At 36.2% G+C, this 23298-nt stretch overlaps 1 protein-coding gene and 1 long non-coding RNA gene across 7 annotated transcripts in view; one reads left to right on the top strand and one right to left on the bottom strand.

Moving 5' to 3' along the window:
- Nucleotides 1–23298, top strand: part of NBEA (neurobeachin) — a 509146-nt gene that overhangs the window by 137358 nt on the left and 348490 nt on the right. For all 6 annotated transcript variants that reach the window (XM_049822909.1, XM_049822905.1, XM_049822906.1 and 3 more), the window contains exons 11-16: nt 7459–7567; nt 10052–10204; nt 10990–11158; nt 20435–20514; nt 21331–21393; nt 21502–21599. In XM_049822909.1, the coding sequence (XP_049678866.1) occupies nt 7459–7567; nt 10052–10204; nt 10990–11158; nt 20435–20514; nt 21331–21393; nt 21502–21599 (672 nt within the window). The remainder of the gene's footprint in view (nt 1–7458; nt 7568–10051; nt 10205–10989; nt 11159–20434; nt 20515–21330; nt 21394–21501; nt 21600–23298) is intronic.
- Nucleotides 19096–21526, bottom strand: LOC126048233 (uncharacterized). Its single transcript, XR_007508823.1, has 3 exons — nt 21412–21526; nt 19251–19361; nt 19096–19178 (listed from the first exon to the last, which is right to left on the bottom strand). It is a non-coding gene; the product is annotated as an uncharacterized LOC126048233 (long non-coding RNA).

Raw genomic sequence — 23298 nt, 5'->3', positions numbered from 1 at the left:
CACACATCCCACTGCGATCTCGGACAGCTCCAAAGGTCTCCCCTTGGATCGCTGTTTGTAGGGTCTCGAGACGATTGGCTTTGGTCATTATTTTACATTCTGGCCACAATTCTGCTGATCGTTCTGATATACATTTCAGGCAGTAGAGGGCCGAGGTGTGGGCAAAGAGTGCCTGGCACCCAAAAGTACCTGTAATCCTGGCACCTGTAATCCAGATAACAGCACGAAGGGAGGTTTTCCCAAATCGTGCATGGCTTATCCTGAGATCTCAGAGAGAGAGGGGAGGGCTGCACCACCACAGCATCCTGCCTGCCCAACCTGTCCTCTCCTGCTGTCTTTCAAGAATTTTCTTCTTTGCCACAGCCAGCCCAGGTATTTAAGCTTGAGAGTAGGTACAAAAGTCATCCTTTCTGAGGTTGTTGCATTTACCTTTGTGCCTCTGATGGTAAGCCAAGGTCCCAGTCCATCTCTGCCTCCAGTCTGCAATTTAGAATTTGCAGAGTTGGGTGCTGATAACCCTCTCCTTGTGCATTTCAAAGGGAAGAAGGCTGAACATCGCACCTGAAATTTCACATCTCTAGTATAACCTAACTGTGCTCAGATGAAGTCAGTTGTACTGGAATCTTCCCAAACTGTGACAGCAGGAATGTGACTTGTCGAATCAGACTGCCTGGATGATAGTTTATAATGAAAATACAGTCACTGTATCATTCGGGACATGATTTAGTGGGCATGGTGGTGTTGGGTTGACAGTTGGACTCAATGTTCTTTTCCAACCTGAACGATTCTATGATTCTATGATCATGTGGTAGAAATCCTTTGTAAACTCCCAAACTGTGGTACCATCACATACTCTGGAAGATCCAGAACTATTAAGGGTGGCTAATTTATGTCTGGAGTCTGCATCCCAAAATGTTATGCCCATAAGCAGAGGTGTGTAGTGACTTGCCTTTCCAGTTCTCCCACACAATATCTATTCATTTGACTGGTGTTTAGTGGCATCAGTCTGGATGGAACACGTTTAGTAGTCTTCTCTTATTGTTCTCATCGTATGTTATGAGAAAAAGAAGTGGAAAAGGGAAAAGTAGGTTTCTACTTTCTAACAAGCTCACAGAAAGAAAAAAGGTAGTTAAACTGGAAGCTAAGGAAGCACTTTAGAGAGCTGCCGTAGCTGTAGCTCATGGGAGCTTCGTCTCCATCCTCATCATCTGTCTGCGTCTCTTCTGCTCCGAGTTTCTCCTACCTCCAGCCTGCTTAGGGGAACCCTTCCTGGCCTTGCGGCACACGGGCATTAGCGGCCGTGACTGCATAAATACGAATGAATTAATATGAGTAATTGGTAATGTAGTAGCAGAGCAACTGACTGTGTTAAAACATGCACAAGTGTTTGATTTCATGCTTTAGCAGTGAATAGACCTTGATGAAAATCCCTTTTTGTATTCCCAACCAGTATTATAAGCGCAGTCAAAACAGTTTCTAAAATCCATGCTTACCCATTGTGCTTTGATTTTCTTCCTGAAGGAATGAAGTAAGGAAGTGGAGATCATCTCACATATTCTGTGCATCAAAATATATTGTTAAAGCTTCTCCCTGAGGATTTCTAAGTCCATACTATGAAACGTTTAGTAAATACTCTGATGAAGTAACAAATTACTTAATGAATCAGCCAAACTCGTTTAAAACTGTTTGCTAACAATGAGATGTAACGGGCAGCCAGCAGATGATTATTATTAATAATAATAATAATAATAATTTTTCTCAATACAGGTAGTATTGTATTTTGAACTGAAGTTAAGGGGCAAGTATCTTAGGATTATTTTTGTTTAAAAACAAAACACTAGTTGTTTTTGTATGATTTTCCTTAATACCACTTTATCTGTTTATGCTAAGATTAGTTTTCAAATGTTACCGTCTTAACAGCCTCTGATGGAGTTAATCGTATGATCCTTTTGTCTTATTTTGGAGAAGCTGGAAATACAAATGAAATTAGTTTAAAAGGATCCTTCCCAAAGATAATCAGACAGAACAAATACCTGCATCATTCCTTTTTACATAGCCTCTTCAAGTCAAATCATCTGTTGTTAATCAACGTACTTGGATCTTTATAGCTAAATGCCTATTTTAATAAAAGGTGCCTTTTGTAAAGCACAATCCAGATAACTTTATGATACACAATCCAAGATGAAACTTAAAGTAATTAAGGTAAATTTTGCAGAGAAAATTATCATGGGAAAGAGTAGACTAGAGAAATTGATCTAGGTAGTGATTTTTTAAAATAATAATAATAAAACAACAACAAAAAAAACCCAAGACAAATTTCACTTTTATCCTAGTGGTACAAATTCCTGACTTGTAGGGTTTTCTTTATTCCTCCAAAGCCTTTGTCATCTGAGTTTATTTGAACATATGTCTGATGTTCCTAATAGGATGCTTCATTTGTAAGTGAAGTCATAGAAACTCATTTCATAAGAGTAGTTTGTCTAAATTGTCCTGTATTTCAGCTCCACAAAACCGTAATTGTTCACTTAGTGGGAACTACCAGTCAGTTCAGAATTTGACACAGGCGGCTCTTTCTTGTTCAGTGATTGTCATAGCATGAAGACTTCGTACACCTGGGATTTCCACTGTGATCTTCTTTTATGTGTAATATGAAAAGGTTCCTTAAAATTCCCATAGATATAAATGGGCAGTGAAAATGAAATATTTATTTATGTGTGTAATTACTCTTATTTTTAATGAAGGAGGAAGTGTCATATTTTGTAATTTTGAAGACTGTTATCTACAGAAGACGTTTTTATGAATATCCGTAGTATATTTTTTATTTAAGGAGTAACATTGCGTGACTGTTGACTGAAGTTTGTGATGCTGAAATATTGTAATGTTGAAATATAATGATGAACTATTGAAACATAATAGTTATTTATATTATATATGTTTAGATGAATGAAATAAGCTAGGTGGTATTTGTAACTTCGTAGTGCACATCATAAGAATAACTGTCTGCATTATAAAAGTACGGACTTCACAAATATAATAAATATGTATAGACGTGAAAGCATCCTTAAGAACATCTTCCAGTCAGACAGTGTATGCTGTGAACACCAATTCTGTGCTCCTGTTTTATTTATCAAAAAAAAAAAAAAAAAAAAAAAAAATTTTTTAAGTCTTCACAGGGGGCATACAAGTTTGAGGGAAAAAATCAGGCAATGCCATAACAATGTAATTAATCGTCAGTTTTTTACATAACAGTATTCCAGAGATTTACTGTCTCTACAATACGCTAATTATAGAATAAGCAGTATCATAACCATTGGAAATATAGCACCTTCATGTTTTGGTCCGCAACCTTTTTTTTTCAGCTTCTTAGTAATGGAAAACTGCTGGGAAAATTTTGTCCTGAAATTAATTATATTATCAGTAGAAATCATCATTCTGTCTGATTTAGTGTTGGTTGACATATATACTTTCATTGTGTATCTGTATCTTAGCTGCACTGCAGACAAACTGATCTGTTCTAGGCAGGGCATGGTATAGAGGAGATGTAGGAATGGGCTGAAGTATCCTTTATATTTGCCTTTGTATCTAGGGGAGTTGAAAATAGGCAAGAATGGAGAGAAATTTTGTATGGCAGTGCACAGAATTTTGCAAGTTTAATGTGAGCCCTGCAGCAATCCGATGCATTTTAGTTACTGGTAAGTTTGTTAAATTCTGTTTGAAAAACTGTTCCTCTTAGAAGACAGTGCTCTAATCAATATTATTTCCCCTGTGTCAACAGCAACCTTTTTAAAAGCATAATTTTGGCAACCTGGTTCTGCTGATAAAAATTTTTATATTTCACATCTTCAGGTTTAATTTATTTTCAGCTGCCAAGATGACTACGTAAATTGACTGTCCTTAGAAATATTTTAAAAGCTCTGGATACAACCCTCTAAATTAAGCAGTCAGTTCTCTAGAAGACTAAATTCTTAGAAGGCAATATTGAGGAGAAAAGATCCATTATGTCAGTATGGATTTATATAATACACACACACACACACACACACGCACACTTCAATGTTTACTTGAGGTCAGTCTGAACATGTGGGCAAGAGAAGTTTTGGCTTATCTGAGACTCGTTAACTGTTGGCTCTTTGCAGGGAGGTTGAATGCTCTCTACCATAAAGCATGCAAGACAGAGAACATAACATGTAAACACAGTGTTTTGTGCAACAGCTGTTATTTAGTGCAGTTGCATTCCCTCCTTCCTCCTCCAAAAAAGGAGGAGGAAACAAGTGTAAGCAAGATTTCTGAAAAGCATCAGACCAAGCACGTAATCTGTTTTCTGCCTGTCTCTGATCATCACCTTCAGGCGGTAACAGCTTCAGTACTATACGTGCAGTGAGAGTTCAAAACCACTTCCATTTTAATTTCACAGTTCTATCAGTTAAAATATTACAGATCTTTTAATTACTTTACTTCCTGCATAATGCTGTGGACGGACAAAGTACAATTTACATTTAATTATGGTGCTAATTTTTATCAGTACTCTGGTCCTATACAGCGTTCATCTCAAACTTCGTTGTGCCTCTGTGACTGCCAGGTGGTTCTCCTTAACTGCTGCTTTGTCTGGTACTTGGAATTTTTTATGTGCTTGAAGGTGTAAAGTGTAATGATGCATTCATGTGTGCTATCGCAAGATTTGAATTACTATATACTACCGTCAGCTCTGTTATTTATGGCGGCAATCTTGGATAATGCAGAAGGATTAGGAGCTAGAGTTACTGCTTGCAGACCTGAGCTGACTCTGCGGAGCTGGCTTGCGGTGTCTTTATATGGCTGGTTCGATAGATGCTAAAAGCCATTTTGGACTGAGGGAGAGGCATAGCTCATTCACAAAGGTGTTGGCTGAATTAACACGTTTTCCTGGAACTGGAAACATTGGCACCACTTGCGGTGACAGCTAAGGTAGCTCCGCGCAGAGCTGATGGGGGCAGGCAGGATTAATTAGTTCAGGCATACCCCACGTAACGATGGTTGGTATCTAAAAAGTCATATTCGGGCTCTATCTGCATCTGAATTCATAAACTTTGTTGTTAACAGTCTTTCTTGCATAGAACCAGCTTGTATGTTTCTGTGTCTGTGCCACGGTTAAATATTAACTGGCCACTGATTGTTTCGGAGTTGACTGGTGGGTTTTATGTGCACTTAAAAAAGAAGTAAAGAGAGAAAAAAATCTTTATTGTTAGGGTGTCGGTGTGGCATAACTTGTTCGGAGCCCTATCAGAATTTTTAACAGTTGCGTAGAGATTGTATTAATATAAGACTAAGTCCAGCCCATGAGTTTACAGCTAAGTTCATAGAATAGACGAATAAACTGCAATACAAAGAAAAGGGCTTTTGAGAAATCAATTATAGAAGTGGAAGTAGAACCTTTTAAACTTAAGTCTGGTGCCATGTTCATGGTACAACAACCTTTAAATCCATTTTAAGAATATTTTTTTACTTTTTCAATATAATAGTAATAGTATTTATTGTAATTTAGGTCCTAATCCTGCAAAGACACATGCCGTTTCTTAACTTTATGCATAATGGGTTGTCCTCCTAAGTCACACGAGTGCTCATAAAGGATGATAGTAAGCACCATCTACATGGAATTTTCTTTGACCTATTCAGGTTTTTTTAAAGGACTTTCTAAATAGAAATCTTCAACCCTTTACATGAGCTTCTTATGGATTGTCATGTAGTAAAAATGATGAATATCTTAGTTTAGACGACAAATGCAATAGAAACTTTCGGTCAGGGTAAGAAAAAATTGATGCATATAACCTGGTTTGAAATTGATGTGACAGCTTGACAGGCTGTTTTGATAAAAGCTTTGGAGTACTGTAAATGGATATTATCTGTGTTCTTTTACTGCTGACACATTGTGGAGCATTCTGTATGTGATTTTAGACTGATTATCGTGACCATTCAACAATGTAGCAAGACAAGGCACTATTTCATGTTCACAGCATGTACTTTGCCTACACTGTGTACTTTTTGCATGGCGGCCTTGCTCACCAAATAGAATAAATCTTGTTTTCCTCAGCGCATTGATTATTTTTTGATGCTGGCATGGATTAACCAATCTCAACATTTAGAGTAAAAGATTGTATTTGGAGAGCAAGTGAACCTTTAGCTGACTAGATACTGTAAGTAAAGTTGAACTTTAGAAAATGCAGGTTGGACATTTCCTTTAGTTCACTTTTTCATAGCTACAGAAGCCACAGTTTTCACCCTTGCCTGTGCCCACGACCTGCGTGAGAACTTTCATGGTTGCAGAGATTTGTCTGTACAGCTAGGAACTGTTGCACCTATTTTATTTTTAGAAAAAGAATAATGACTTTATGTATGCATTGTATGTGCAGTACAATGCATTTCTGTCATCTACCTTTTTGAGATATTTGAAAAATCATTTTAAATATTTCCTTGCTGTCATAAACGGTGTGGGGTTTTTTCTTTCTCCCTTTCCTCTGGGTTCTTCAGCAACAGATGAGCGTATTTTTGTTTCCCTCTCACCACCCAAGAGTCAGTTGCGATTTTTTTCCCATGGTGCATTGATCTGTCATATGTTTCCGCCGTTGCTTTTGATAACAGTTTCACTTTCTTGCCGAGTCTGTCCCCTGAAGCCTTTCATATCTCTTCTGTTTCTAAACTGTAACCTTTTCTGACCGCTTTTTTCCCCCCTCACTGTGCTTTCTGAACACCTCACTTACAGATACTGCTGGGATGGGCTGCTGGGTGATTTCCCTGTGGCATCTGGAGTCTCTCTGTGCTTTCCTAACTGGATGCAAGTGATTCGCAACCTTTATTTGATCAGGCCTAGCTATTATTCTAATGTTTGGTCTGGAGAAAGTATGAAGGAAGCTCTCCACCCTGCCGTTGTTCCACTGCGGTTTGTGGTGGGCATCGTTGCCCACGTGCATGTTCAGCCATTTTATGCCTCATTTCTGTGGTAGTAGTGACTCTAGGGACTGAGAGGGTGGAATGACGAAATACGTAGTGGCTGCAAATTTTGCTGTTTGACATAGTCTGGATGGTAAAATGGTTGACATGGCCCCTGCCTGCATCATTCTAGCACTGTCAGCTGGATCCCACTCATCATCTCCTGCCTCTTCCAACTGCAAAACCTTTGGCTAGAACTGCAAGCTGCAGGACTGGATATTTAAAACCTGGGATAGTCCTGGTCAAATCAGCTGAGCTGACAAAATGATTTTGCACTTCTGTTTGAATATGAACTCCCACTCCTACCGTTGTAATATGTGAACAATCATTGGAGAAATTTGTCAACAGAAAAAGTAAGATTTGTATTCTTTCAAGGAATTGTTCACCACTTTAAGCCCGTTTCTGTTCACTTAATCGCTGGTGAATATTGAGAATGTTAACAGATTGATTTTTCTACATTTGTAATCTGAAAAAACGCTTGTTCTTTACATGCAGTGCTACCCTATTGGCTTTCTTGGTTGAGCTTCTTAAGAGTTCAGTAGCCATGCAAGAGCAAATGCTTGGTGGAAAAGGCTTCCTAGTCATTGGCTACCTCCTTGAAAAGGTATGTTTGGGTGTTGGGTTTTTTTGTCTTTGTTCTTACTATTTCTGCTGTCATTGTGGTATTTTCAATCATTTAGCTCAAAGGACTGGTGGAATAAAATGTATTTGTGACATAAGGTATTTTTGATTTGTAATATTTATAAGTTGTGTGCAGGAGTCTTTTCATCCTCCTTATCCTCTTATATGCTAATATTCAAAGAATCAGTTTTCTAGAGTTGATCCAGTTTGTCTAATTTATGCTTTTACTTTAGATCTGTTTGTGAATCACTTTAATGTATTTTCATTTGTGTTTCTCCACTCTTTGTCCCCCAAACTCTCGTTTAGGAAAGTTCTCTTGTTCCCAGTTTGTATGAGCATGTCACGGACATGTCATAATTTAGGTTTAAATTTCTTTTTTTGTGTATGTTAAAAAAAATTAAGTTAGTCCTCTGTGGCTCAGTTCTGAAATGGTTGAAATAGTTGCTCTATGTTTTTAAGAAGAAAAACTGTAAAATAATTTCATTTCTGAAAGAAACAGTTGCAAGGGGCATTCCCTTTACTTGATTGTTTTCAGACGTGATGAGCAGTTACAAAGCTGAGGTTCAGTTCAGATGCTTGTCTGAGGAACGTTACCGGCCTCCTGGCCCAAAGCCCTCACGAAACCCTGTTATAGTGATTTAATAATCTGAAAACTACCTACTGTCAGCTGTACTAAGATAGTAATACTCTTACAATGGAATCCTATGGCTCTGACATTCTTGAGTGTCTGCTACTGTATTTCTCATTAGCACGCGGTCAGTACAGCAGTCGTTTGAGAAGTTATGACCAGTGCTTTGTGTTCTCCGATGGTGAAATTAAATAATGATAATCTCGCCTTTAAAAATATGTGAATTTTGAAGATGAATGGTAAATAATTTGTCTCATTCTGCTCCCTATGTTATTTTCAGCTAGGGAAATACATTCTTATAGTAGAAAGACTTTGCATTCACTGAAGTAATACCTAAAAGCAGATTATTTTCTATGCTTCTATGTTTTCTGTACTAAGCAAGGGTGATTTAGAATGTCAGAGAACTAGTCTAAGGTGGATTTTTTTCCAGTGGTAGGTTTTCTTGTGACATAACCAGAATGAATTTACAAAGCTCTTAGCTCCAGTTTTGTAAGTTATATACCAGAGTTTTATACAGGCAGGCTAGTGAGCCCTCATGGAGTCCCTTTCTTTTGAATAGAGCACTATGGTTTATGCACTTTGAATACATCAATTTAGAATGTTGTACATGAAATAAATTAAAAAAAAAAAAAGTTTGCGTACTATTCTAATTAACACCTGCTACAATCATTAAACTCAGGGTATGTGAATATTTAAAGGATTTTGATTGATTTCTGTCACAACATAATTCTTGGAGCATATGCTGTTTTCTGGGGGGTTTTATGCTATATTCTCCTTAGCTGCAGTTTTTCAAAAGGATGTATTTTATTTTTTCAGTATATGCTTCTAGTAAGTTGGCACATGTGGCAGGAAAAAATCCTTTTGTTTCCTAGCCAGGCTTAATTTTATTATTTATAAATTATCTGTTGCTCATTTGCATGTAATCAAATACTTCAGAGAGGACAGAAAGCTTTTTTTTTCTCTGACTTGAACTTCAGAATAACATTTTTGTTCTTATTAGTTGCAGACTATTTATTGTGAATTGTGATGTACACAAAGGAAACTCAGCATCCACGCTGAACTTGTATTACTGACAAATGGACTTTACTTCTAAAAATAACAAATCTGCATATTCCCAGACTGTACTTACAGCATTAAAAGTAATTGGAACATTTTGTAGAGAAGGCAAGGGGAAGGACATTTAGTGGGTTTTCCTATTAGTTCCTTTTGTTAACTTAGTATATAAAGAAGTTTGTCAAAGTCCATGTGCCGTGTTACTGGATAGGAGCAGGTCTCGACAGTGATTTTCTAGCATATGCTATGAAACTGAAGTACTCTGGAAATTTGAGGAAACTTGAACCCAAGTCCTTCAAACACCTACTTATGTTTAAGCAACAAAAGCAAGTCTATCAGTAATGTGTGTTTTCATACTGAGACACCCAATTTCAGTAAGACACGTAATTAACTGCAGAAGAGTTAAGGACTTCAGATTAAGTTCTCAAGGCACAGTGCTGTAAAATGTAGAATCCTGACTGGATCATAATAAAACAAAACCAAAGCCAACCAAACAAAACACAAATAAGAAAGGAAAAAAAGAAAAAGGATTCAAACCTCAGTTATTGGTGAATATTTTTAACCTGTTGAATGTAGCCATTAGAAAGACTGTGTTATTAGAAAGTATAAGTTGCTGATAATTTTTTTCTTACTTTCCTTTCATATTCAATGACATAAACCCACATGATGTTGCATGTATTTAGTAAAGATGATCCTGATGAAAATATCACTTCATATTTTGGCTCTAAGTATATTAAAGAAGAAGGTTTTTCTTTATCTTTGTTCTTTCTGATTATTTTTCCCCAGTCATCTAGAGTTCATATAACCAGAGCAGTTCTGGAACAATTTTTGTCATTTGCAAAATATTTGGATGGATTGTCTCATGGAGCACCTCTACTGAAGCAATTATGTGATCACATCCTTTTTAATCCTGCTATCTGGATACACACCCCTGCAAAGGTAATTGTACACTTGAGCGATGTTACGACTCTTCTGCAAAGAAGTGAAATGCTAGTATTCTTTTATACCATGGTACTTAGGTTTTTAATTTTTCTATTTTAAAACATGGTAATAGCAAAGATTTTTTTAGATCATGAAGTCTATACTCTGCTTAACTATGTTCTCCAATGTCTTTTATAAGTTCCTAAATGCAGTTACATTCTTGGCTAAGCTTCTGGCTAATTCTATTAAAAGGCTGTTTCTGGAAACCCAGTCCCTTTTTTAGTGGTTGCATTACATTTTTTACCCAAAAGATTAAGCATAAAAGTCTGTATTTTTAATTGTAAGCAAAAGGTGAGAATTCTTTTGGTGCACATTCACATAAGCTTTCATTTTAATTTAAATTATGTATTTTGGTTTGATAAAAACTATAAAAAGTTACCATTCATCTCTGGTAATAATGAATTACTTGTTTTCCTAAATAATGACAGTTCATGAATGTGTACCAAAGTCAAAAACGGCATGGTCCTAAAATCTGAAAATATGTACTTTTAGTATCAAAAAAGCCAGAATAGGAAACAAAGTAGTATCTTTATTGTGACTTAAATCATAGAATCATAGAAAATGTAGTTTGGAAGGGAACTTTGGATGTCATTCCAGGTGTCAGTCCAGTCCCTGCCGTAACTGAAGTTGTAATTATTTTTTAGTTTTGTTGTATCATATCCAAAGTAAATCCTAAAAAACCTACAAGTTAAGGCTACTAATACAGAATTTCCATTTATGTGGATAACTATGTCACTCTTCAGGTGCAGCTGTCTTTGTATACCTACTTGTCGGCTGAATTCATTGGAACCGCTACGATCTATAACACTATACGCAGAGTAGGAACAGTGCTGCAGTTAATGCACACGCTGAAATACTACTACTGGGTGGTTAATCCTGCTGATAGCAGTGGCATTACTCCTAAAGGACTAGGTAAGTACAATGCCTAAGAAAGAAAATATAAGGATTTCTTGTATGGGAAGATTTATGACGTAAATGCGTGAAAGCTCCTTGGATCTGTAGACAAGGAGGTCAGTAAATGGCAATAATTGGTACCAGCGGTCAACAGCAGAAGGCCTGCGCACGTCCTTCTGGTGTATCACGCACCTCTGATGATAATTCCGTACGTTTATATGTATTCCCAGAGGAGTCCAACTCTGGTCTTCACTCGCATAGCATAGGCTTATGTGGGCATACTTTAGGAAACCTATTAAAATCACTGATTTTTCTTCTGTACCGAAGAGGAAATGTTCCGTGTATTTCGTATGCCAAAGAAAGCTTTGTGGGGTTAGAATGATTGGTAGTGTTAAGTGACCTTGAAAACAGAGTGGAAACCTCTAGTTCTCACTGCTGAGATCTCGGAAGCTGTATTTCCAGTTTAATAATATTTTTTCTCTGCCCTTATAAAATAGAGATTGATTTAACTTTGCTTATAGCACATAGTGCTTCGCTCAGCTCAGGAAGCATTGAATGACAGCAACAACAAAATACAATAATACGCACCGGCTAAACGCTGCTTGTAACAGATGTGTATTAACCAGAGCATCAAATCATTCTAATCCTATACACTCCAGCTGTAATGTCATTACGTTTAGCTGACTACTTGTGTAAAGCAGGGAGGATTTGGCTGAAAGTCTCTTAAAGAATTAATTGATATAGGAGAACTTATTAATTATCTTTATTCTGTAACTATTATTGACATGCTGAGAAACTGAATAATTCGGGAATGTTTTAGTGCTTTATGTTATGCTGCCACATATCCATATATTTAAGAAAGTGACATTGTAACTTAGAAGTTATTGGATAAGTTTTTCATCTGTAAGTGAGCTGTATGCATAGGGTTTTCCTTCAATATATATTTTTTTAATAAATAAAAATGGAAGGAATAATTCTTATCCTAGGTTAGGTATCCTAATAGGCAGTAAATTGTAACTTGTTGAGGCTCACAGGAAGAGCTGCTGTTGGAGCTGGGACCTCATTTGTAGTTCTCTCATGGTATAATACTAGATGAATTATATTCTTCATAAAATTATTAAAGTTTGCTTTAAAAATACCTAACAAAGGCACATTGTTCTCCATTCATGTGAATGAAAAGTTTGTAATATCAGTTTATGAAAATTAGTTGTGGTGGTTACTTCATTAGCTTGAAATTTTTGTCAGTGATAAAATATCTTTTCCCTTACTCTGATTCTGGATTCCCTCTGCCAAAATAGAAATAAGTTCATTTTTGGTACCTACAAGGAAGGTGTCTCCATCTGAGCTAGACGTCTGCCGATTATAGCCAGTGGAACGCAGGAGTCAGTTGCCCGAATCTGGGTTTCTAGCGTCATTTTAGTCTCTGTGGAGCATCCCACCTGCCCTCAGAAGGCTGCAGGCGTCCTGTGCATCCTCTGTCAAATCTGCTTGTTCTGTGTGGATATTTTGGATACCTTTCGGCGTGTCAAATCACACTGAGAAGTATGTTTCAGCAGCTGTGTCCTACCCCTGGTCAGCAGAGCCTTGAGGACTATTTAGTTTGAAGGGTAGCTGCTTTCTAGACTCTCTTGGCTGTATTGATTAGGTCTCCACTGGCTTCAGCGGAAGGTGAGAAGCTGGTCTCGCCTCTCGGCAGCTACGCTCCAGATGTCTGAAATTAGGGTGAGCTGGATCCTACCCTGGGAGTGGCTTTGTCCACCTTCGTGCTTTCAGAGCTCTGCTCTGTTGAGGGTTACGCTGTCGGGCTCCGTAGGTGCAGCTTTACCATCAGACAGGTTAACCGCATCTGAGCTCAGTGAGCCATTAGGATGTTAAAAACTCAGCTGATCAGCTTGTAATGTGGACTTGTATTTGTGACTGTTGAATGGCCAGCTCTGGGGAGGTAAAGCTTCCAAGTGTCAACCGTATTGGCAGAGACCTGGAAAATTGCTCAACTAGTTTTAGACTCTACGTTTGATAATATTGACTGCTTGTTATTGCTGTAATTCTTCTTGGTTTGTTTGTTGGTGGGTTTTTTTTGTTTATTTGTTTTTGTTTTTGTTTTTTTTTTTCCAGGGGGTTTTGTGGTTTGGGGTTTTTTGGGGCGTTTTTTGTGTGTTTTTTTTTTTAATTAAAGAATTCCTGTACTTCTGTGTCGTGATACTAGTACCTAACAACACTTGGAAAATGTATCACATGTTACAGACTTCCCTCTGGCTAAGCTTGCTGTTTTGTGGAAACAGTATGACATTTCTTTATGTGGGAGGTACGGCTTGTTTTTATCTTGCCCAGATCTGCCTCTCTGCAGTTAGCTGTATTTCTGGAGTGTTTGTATGTGTAATGCCAGTTGAATAGCTACAAAAAATCAAAAAATTTTGATGTATTCATCAAAATCTGAACAGAAGTCATGGGGTACACAAGGACACAAAATTAGGGATGAGAAATGAATCGGTTAACTCTAAATTAGCATACGTATGGCTGTTTTACTTCCCTACCTTTTCTTTCATTCCTACCTGTTTTAAGGATATAATACATTCTTTTCTCATTGTGTCAGTTCCAGACAATATTCTGCTTTTCTGAGAAAGGCAACCGGGTAGGTCCCTGAAAGGTAACCAGATAGTGCAAATTACTGGTTGCTTGGTGTAACAGTATGACGACAAAAAAATCACAATTACTAAGGCCTTCATACAGTAGTTGGGAAGGTGTTTGATAAACTGTGAGGCCATGCACCATTTCAAAATGCCTATTATATCCACTATATCTGACTTTTCTCCTTTTATTCTTTAGTTAGATTTATAGATAAACTTGCCTTTTTTAAAGATTCATCTCCACTTTTTTCCTTGTTCCTTACCGTCTTCCTTCCTCCCTGTTGTTTGGACTGCAGAAAATCCCACGTAATTGATACAACTATAAGAAAGTATTTTATAGTACTCTTTCCTGTCTGTAAAAACGACTTGCCTTGTGTTGAGTTGCAGAATGTCGACTTATCAGGGAGGAAGAGCAATGATATAGCAATGGATGTGCAAATCCAGCGTGGCTATGGAATTTTCTCCGTGCAAATCAGCACTAGGACTTTTTTTGCTATTATTTCACACGTAGCTTCTGCTTCTGACTAATACAGCTGTAATAACTGCAGTGATTTGCAAGCAAATGACTGTGGCAATATAATAATTGCTGAGGTGATCGGTTGCTAAATTTAATCTCATATTAACTTAATTTCATACTATTTTTTTATCAAATTCACATTAATTACTTTCCATTTATAATATTCCTGAAAACTTTTCATAATGTTTAATCACCTGGATATTACATTGCTTTTCTTCACCAGATGCTCTTTCTTTTAAAATTAAGTGCAATCTGCCAATGTGATATGCAGGTCTGGCTGAGTAAGGCTTATAGTCTTAGAATACTGTCAGTAGCTGTAGTTAATATGCATAATGCTTTTTTCTTTCCACCTCTCTTTCGGCAACTTATAACTTCACCAATCCTAATATTTCGAAAACGTTAACTGTTCGAGGATTTTGGTTTTGTGTTGATTTTTATTAGCCTGCATACTGCCACTACTGCAACATGTAGCCAGCAAGTTTATCATTTGTTAAAATGTAGAATAATGTGTAAAAAGAAGTTTGTAAAAGTAAGAAACTTACCCTTTAAGAATACAGTTATGCGAATGTTAAGAGTTGTTGCATTTTCAGCAGCATTTGATATTTCAAAATAGAAGAACAGGACTATGAACAGCAATTTTAAGAAAAATGTCATGATGTGAGAAAATGGCATATGGTCAAGCTAACTTGACATCAGAACTTTCAGATCTGAAGAATACTTTAATGGAAACCTTGCCAATATCTGAAATTTGACTTTATGTGTTATAGTGCCTTCATGTAATTTGCTGTCATATTAGAAAGTAAGTTTATTCATGCAGACATTTTAGTAGTGTCATGCTTTCTTGTCTTCTAGGCATATCATTTTTTATGCAGAGGTACTGAAACACTTTTTAATATTAGTGTTGATTTACTATTAAGTGCAGACAGTTACTCTGCTTCAAGGTTTTATTGCCTTCTCCTGTCTTAATAAAGCACAAAGTGGGTGAGTTTTCTGTACTGACAGTTTAGTATACCTTGTTTTGAAGGCACAGTGGCTCAGTATTGAAGCTTCCCACTTGGCTAATGCTGTTTTCTTAAATGACAGTTTCCCCCTTGCTTCTCCTGGTATTCAGCTTATAAAACAGGAGGTGTAAATGTTTGGAATTATTTAAAAGGCTCAGATATTTCTTTCAAATTTGGTTTTGTATCTTCTCTGTCACAATTGCTTTCCTGGTTTAAGCTGGTATTTCTTCTGGGATTAAGTATACTAAATTCATATTTTTTTTTGTTTCCTTCTGAAGTATTAGAAACACTTTTTCAAAATGTATTCTCATCAGCTTGCTTGGTAGTTATTCTTAGTAGGTTCTACATTTTAGATATAGATCCACATAGTGCAGGCAAGTTTTCTGTTTAAAATAATGAGTTTTAGTTTCTTTTTTTGTGTTGTGTTTGTGCTTTTGTTTTTTTTTTTAAATTAAATTACCAGTTATAAATAGGTGACAGGACAAAAGTGACTTGTCTTTTATTAAGACCATATTAAAAGTAAACTTGTGAAATAATTCTCATGTCAGGAAGAGCAAAAAAAAGTCAAACCAATTTCCACAGGGAAGAAATTCTAAACTTTATTACATTTTGCATTTTACACTTGAACTATGATTATAGCTCTTCCCTTGATTTGCCATGTGCGTGCCTTCGATGTTTTGTTAAATCGTACAGAATGAGATGTGAAGGTGGGAGAAGGTCATAGGGTTGCCCATCAGTTGCAGCATCTAAAGACATACTGAAGCAGCAAACTGAGTAAAAATTATTTTAAATTATGTTACTTCTTTCTGTAATTATTTCCTTTTGTGGATTTCAGGAATTAATAAGAGGATAAGCAGGGAGAGATTTAACTCTTTATCTTTCTATAGTAGATGGTGCATTTCAATGATAATACTTCAAGCTGCCAGGGAGATTTTAAGAGTTATGTTACCAGGCTTTGTTCTTCTTTGATGTTTTGTCTTTTCAAACTATATACTAGACTGATATTTAAAGAAAATTCAAACTGTGATTGTCTTTCAGAAGGGGCAAACCACACATTTTTGATATCAGAGCAACAGAGAAAACTTTAAACACACTTTTGTATTTTCATCTTTGGATGTCTACTAAACTGTTGGATAGTTTAATTTCTTTATTAACCTTTTTGAAGAAAAATAAAACATTTATGAACTTTAAAAAAAAAATCTCCATGTTGCTGAATTAATTTGATATACAATTTCTATAAATTTAAGAGAGCGCTTATTAGAGCCCACCAGGATATGCCTTGAAAAATCTTCAGTGGAATTACTTACCAACTGCATGGCATTCTCTGAAAATAGTGATGGACCAACAGTGGTGCATTAATGAGAAAGCATAAAATGAAGCCAATAACAGAGAAATAAACTAAATATTGTGGGGTTTTTCCTAAGAAAAAAATAACTTGGGATACTCAGTGCTAAAACCCCTCAGAAGTATATTGTGCTAAATTGTAATTTTGGACCCTGTTGTGGAGCAACCCTATGAAATACTTGCAACTTCATTGTTGTGTGAGAGAAATGTGCATTTAAGTTCCAGACTACTGAGGAGTATCGTTCATTCTTGAGCTGTTGGCCAAGCATTTCTTTTTCTATACTGGTGTTTTCTGTGTGCTTCCCAACTCGTACTCTGAATGGACCTTTAGGAGCAGTATCTTGCTTCCCGCTAGAGGATGCGTGGTTGTTAATGTCCCACTTAGCTCATGTTAAAAAGAGTTTCCAAGAACATTTTCAATGTCTAATATTTTTGAACATGAGCTAGAGAAGTGGGAACTATGAAAATTATTATAAGGAGGAAGTAACTATAGTTTTTGTGGACAGAAGAAGTTGCAGAAAAAGTTATTTCAAGGGCTGGGTTAGAGTGGAACTCAGTTCTCGTTAGCTTTGCAACAGTGAGATAAAAAGTAAGTCCTTCTGTGATCCACATAACATGTGATGTTATTTATGCATGCATGGAGATCAGATTCTGCTGTCTGTATCATGTTTTATTAATTTAAGGAATAGAAAAGTCACGCTTTTTACATATAAAAAAGCCAGATGGAAGAATGTTGCCTTTGGTTGCTTGTAGAACTGATAACACAACGTTTTATTTCCAAAGACAGGATTAGAAATCATTATTTTTGTTATTCAAAGCTCCCGATCTTTTTTTTTAACACCAGGACTAATTGTACTTTACCCTGTGAATATGTTTACGTACTCCTTCTTAATTAGTCCTGGATTATGCCCCTATATTTGCTCTGTGCTGCAAGCATGAATTGGGTAAATTTTTTTCATTTATCTTTGTCTGGATAAAGCAGGCTAACTCTCATTAACAGTGTATATTAAAAAAAATCTGATGCAAATCATGTGCTATCTACAATAAAAACATACATAAAGAATCTAAAAGAAGGAAATGATTTAGTGACTCATCCGGGTGTGGGATAAGGGAGGCATCCTTTCCCTGCCAGTTAACAAGAATGTTACTATTTTGTATTAGGGACTTATGGTTGCTGTACCCGATCTTAAAAGGATTATCTTATTGATTGGGCCTGAGTTTGGTTTTAGTGTTCAGTAGTGCTGTTCATCGGTTTCTGAGTGATGGTGACACTGAATTGTCTATATCCAGGGGTGAGGACAAAGACTAATAGGCAGTAAAGAAAACTACTTTTTTAATGTTTGAGTTGAAAACCACCATCTACTTGTCTCTCTTTACCTCATTGTATGTATGTATAATGTATATTTTTTAATTATAGCATAAATTATGCCATTTTTGGTCAATAATGCATTTTTTCAAAAATAAATCTTCAACTAGTAATGCAGTTCTTCAACTAGTAATGAAGCCAAAAAGTGTGATGACACCACAATTATGGTGGCAATCCCATTTTATGTAGCTTTACAACTTCCCAGATTAATTCCATTCAATCTGTATCAGATGACTGTTGCATTACTACTGCTGCAGACCTTTCTTCCACTCTTTGTAGTTGTCTCCTGGTTACATAGCCTTCAGTTTCTCCAGCCTCTCTTGTTTTTCTCTACCAGTCCTCTTCTAATTTTTCAAGTTAATAAAGTCTTTTTGGTAGAGATTGTCCCCTTCTTCTGATTCTAATGCAGTGAAGCTTCAAGACACAACCAAAGTACAAGGAATAAATAGTTCTGGAGGACTGAAGGAGAAAGACTGTTTTGCCTGCGTGGCATATAACCTGCAAGCAACAACTCTTTTCGTACCTTTTGTGGGTTGAAGAACCCTTTTCAGGGTTCTTGCAGATCTCCAGAAAAACTAGTAGATATGTAAATAACAAGTATGAAACTCGGGTATCTTTGAACAGGTACCTGGTTAATTTGGGATGTTTTCATTTTAATCCCTCCTTAAAATTTCTGTTACCGAAATGCTTTGCAGAACTCCCCATGTTCTGTTTTCTGTTTCCATAATGACAGTCTTCCAGAAAAGACAAAATGCCTCAGTTTTTAGGCCTGGTTTTCAGATATTGTCTGATATTGAATCCCAATAAGGTGTAGGAGGGAAGAGGTTGTGCGAAGAAGCAGACTTCTGCGACGCAGTTAGGGGAGTTGAATTTGCATTTGAATTAGGGAAAAAAAAACAGTTGTTGCCTAGAAGCACAACACTGCCATAAAAACGCATGCAATACTTAACGTAGTTGCAGCTAGTACCAAAAAAATCCAACTTGCTTCTGTTTTTTACAGTGGGAAATAGATGTTTCATGGTGCCATTAGAATGTATCCATATAAAACTGTTCCTGTATCTTTAAAGCCTATAGGATGGACTTCTTAGAACAATATCCTTCCTGGTTTTATGCACGGTCGTGGGGAGAGGTTGAGATTTATTTGCTTCTTTCTGAAGAGTATCCATTTCTCCTCTCTCCACTCCTAAACAGGGAAGAAAACTTGAGAGGATTAACTACTCTTTTTGTTCCTGCTAGTCAAACAAATATAACTTACCTTCAGGTTTGCCCTTGTTGCAAACTTGAATTACTGTGTGTATGGCAGTGGCTTCACTTCAAAGAGTGGCACTGGAGACTAAAAAAATCTTCACTAAAAAGTTGCATTCACCTGGATTGGAAATAATAGTGAGACATAGCGTGTTACTAAGCTTTGATATGTATTTATCAGCATAAGATGTAGTGGTTGATGAAAAAATAAATTAGGCTGCATTTATTTTCACTGTGCAAAATTTAAGACTACCACAAGCATTGTTTGAAAAGTAGAAACTTAACAAAGGGATTTCCAGTTCAACCTTAACTACTTACGAAAGGGGAGAATGGAGAATACAATGGAGCAAGTTTCAAGTGAATATAGTTGTTCAGGCTCTGTTTCTTACTCAGTTTTGTAGATACTTCTGTTTTCCTAATGTACTTCCTCAAGCACAATTGTTTAAAGTATTATGGGTCACAGAAGCTAGTTTAAATTTAATATTTTCTTCAGATGGTAGTTTGTCTTTTGGTTAAATAGCTTCAGTTTCTGCTACAGGTAATGGCCACCACTAATATTTCATTAAACCTTTCTCTGTTGGTTTTCATTCAGATGGAATTTAACGTAGTGGCTCAGTTATTCCAAGTTGTTATCACATATTTTAGGTGAGATTCAACTTTGTTTTCAGACCCTTTTAAGTTTACATGTCCACAGTGTAGCTTGTACAAGGTGTTCAAACTCCTATTGTTCTCAGTAGAATTCAACCCAATGTGGTCAATAAAATTAATAATGTTTATCCTGAACTGGGCACTGATGTTGGGTCAGTTGAGTAGATCTAGTCAATAGAGTAGTTGCTTATATTTGGATTTGAAACTCCTGGCTCATATGAAGACATCTACAGAACATACACCTTAATTTGTTTGTGTGAGTCTAGACCTGATTACTACCTTTCATCTTCCTGTGTCTTTGTTTAAAAATAAAAAAAAAAATAAAAAAAATTATGGATTTCTTTTTTCCCAAATGAAACATCACTTACATATATTGGTGTTGCAAAATGTGATTCTGAAGGGTTATAAATGATATCCTTTGTAAATATGAACATTTATATAATGATAGAATACTAAATCTGTTGTAGAACTGTGATTTCCTTAAGAAGCTGCCATCATTAAAGGAATTAGTTTATGTTTAAAAGTGGTATATTTTGCTTCTTCCAGATGGTCCTCGGCCCTCACAGAAAGAAATCATATCATTAAGGGCATTTATGCTTCTGTTCTTGAAACAACTTATATTGAAGGTAAAACAGTCTGTTCCAGATGGAAAACATTGAGATCTGTTATATACATGTAATAGGTTCTTTCATAGTAATAAATATGTAATACCTGTCAGGTATTGAATCTGTTTCTGGTTAATTTTGATGTTCCTGCACATACTTCTAATCAACGTAGAGGCAGTAAATCCATACAATATTTCTTATCAACCTCACTAAACTATGCCACATATATTTTTTTAAATGTACTTGCAGGAATAGTATATGACACTACAGAACCTTTCAGGTACTTGGGCTTTTTTTTTTTTTTTTTGGTGATAGTAGAAAGTTGCTTGATTGATCAAATGAAATAGGTAAGGACAGTTGTTAAGTTAGTTATTGCTTTATCCTTTTTTTTTGTTGGTTGGTTTTTTTTTTTTTTTTTTTTGTTCTACCACTGGTTGAAATGGTCTAGGACTCTTTCTGTGACAGCTGAACAGTTTTTGAGGTATAATCTGCCATTTGAGACTAGACTGACAACCAGTATTTTTTGGCCTGGCTAATTCCTCTGGCTTTTATTGTTCTGTCTCAGGGGTTGGAGGAGTGGCAGTAATAGTTTATACTATCTGAGGGCCCACGCTATAGGAATCCTTTCAGCAGGAATAGAGGGCTGACTTCATACTCTTTGGAATTGTCAATGTGATAAGGAAAAGCAATGTAATGAAAGAGAGAATTTTGTCTTTAGAGTTTAAATAGCAAAAAAATGTAGGATTATTTGACTTGGTCCAAGTTTTTCTTGAGCCAAACTTAAAGAATGTATTTTCTCTGAATAATGCCCCACCTTTTTGTTGTTTTTTTTTTTAGGATCGAGGAGTGAAAGAAGATGAACTGCAGAGCATATTAAATTACTTATTAACAATGCATGAGGTACATTTCTGTAATTACCTGTTTTTTACTGTAATCAATTGTACCAGCTCTATGGGAAGCCTGCTGTTGAGGTTAGTTTGTAGAATAACATTGATGCTTGTCATACAGGATGAAAATATTCATGATGTGCTGCAGCTGCTAGTGGCACTAATGTCCGAACACCCAGCATCCATGATACCTGCCTTTGATCAGAGAAATGGGATACGGTAAGACAGTGAAGTGAGAAAATATCTTAAAAGTAGTTCCGGTATCATCACTCTCCAGATTGCTTCTTTTTCACATAAATATCACACTTGCTGATCTTTCAAACTACTATCTTATTAACTTAGGCTATATTTTTTGTCAAAAACAGAGTGTTGATGATAGCTTGGAAGAAAAAATTTTCCACTTAAGGTTATTATTATGATATTTGAAGGTAAATGTACTGTTGTGCTTGCTTCTCAGTCTCAAATAGAATATGTAATTAACAAGATGCATCAAAAAGCCAAGTATCTATCTCAGTATAATTTTGAATATTCTGTCTTCAGATGTTTAACACAATGTGGAGGGAAGAAGAGGAGAACAAGAGAAATCGTGCCCTAACCTCTCAAGTTCTCTCTGAAAAGATTAAAAAAAACTGTCTGCAGAATTCATATGTTTATCTGTTTGACAGTAAAATTAATAATCGATAAATCTCAGAGAAGCAGTATTTTTGTTGTTTTCTCATGCCTATTTTGGTAATGCAATTTTTTTCAGAGATTAATAATTTTCTTGTTAATAATTTAATATTTACTATAGAATTTTGGTTTGTGCTGTTCTGAAAATATATTGGAAAATGCAAGGGGCTTGTAAAACAGGGGGGAAGGAAAAATCTCCTACCTGTTAAATTCAAGCTCTGTTTGACCAAAATACTAAGACCTTCATACAAATACTTGTACTTCAAACTGTTTGAATGGCAATGGTACTTGAGGGGAAGACTCATTGTACTCACGGTTAGGACTTTGTTTTCTGCCTATAGTTGTCTGTATTCAGACAGAATACTATTCCTGACAGCTTTCGAAGAAGGGTAAGACTGATCTAGAGGATTTAAGAGATCTTTATGGAACATTTGTGGTACCAATATTAAAACTGTTTGATGATGCAGTCTCTGTGTTTAAAAGTCTGTGTTGGAAAATGTAGAGAGAATGCACAGAATTGCAACATTTAAGTATTAAAAAAAAAAAAAAAAAAAAAGCCCCTTACATAGAATTAGGGGTTTGTCTGCTTAGGTTATCAGGGGACAAAAGCCTCAGAGGTCATTTGATAATGGCAAAAGTCCTCTGAAGAGAAGAAGATATTGTCTGCTAAAGTGCTCTTTAGTGGAGAAAGACTAAAAAAAATGGCTAAAAGCTGAAGCTCAGCTAATTCAAATGGAAAACTAAAATATAAATTTAAAAATTTGATGAAGACCACTCTAGGGGAAGGGTAATGTTTTCTGTCTCTGGTGCCTTCAAATCAAGGCTGGTTTCCTTTCTGAAAGACTCTAGAATTGTGCTTAAACTGATCATAATAATTAAGTACGTACTAAATTAAATTAGTTAAATGTTGAGGCCTTTTTTATCCAGAATTCAGAAACAGAGGGTATTTTTTATTTTTTTTTTTTTGGCTACTTCAAATTTAGATGCAATGAGGATGCGGCTTCATAGCTGTATATGGGATTTTGTGTAACATATTGCCATATTTTTCTTTTGACAAATGAGATTTCAGTATAAACATCTTGTGATTAAATGCAGGTACCCTATCCTCTGTAGAAAGGATATTGAGTAGGATTTTTAAGACTGAAAAGAGATTTTCAGTAGCATCCAGGTGCTCCAAGAAACTCCAGGATCTGACCTTATGTGCTCCAGTCTGCTTCCCTTGTCTTAAGCTACAACTGCTCAGACTGTG

The sequence above is a fragment of the Accipiter gentilis genome, chromosome 19 (genome assembly GCF_929443795.1).
Source record: "Accipiter gentilis chromosome 19, bAccGen1.1, whole genome shotgun sequence".
Taxonomy (NCBI): domain Eukaryota; kingdom Metazoa; phylum Chordata; class Aves; order Accipitriformes; family Accipitridae; genus Astur; species Astur gentilis.
The sequence above is the reverse complement of the archived record's forward strand: the minus strand, read 5'-3'. Positions and strand labels throughout refer to the sequence as shown.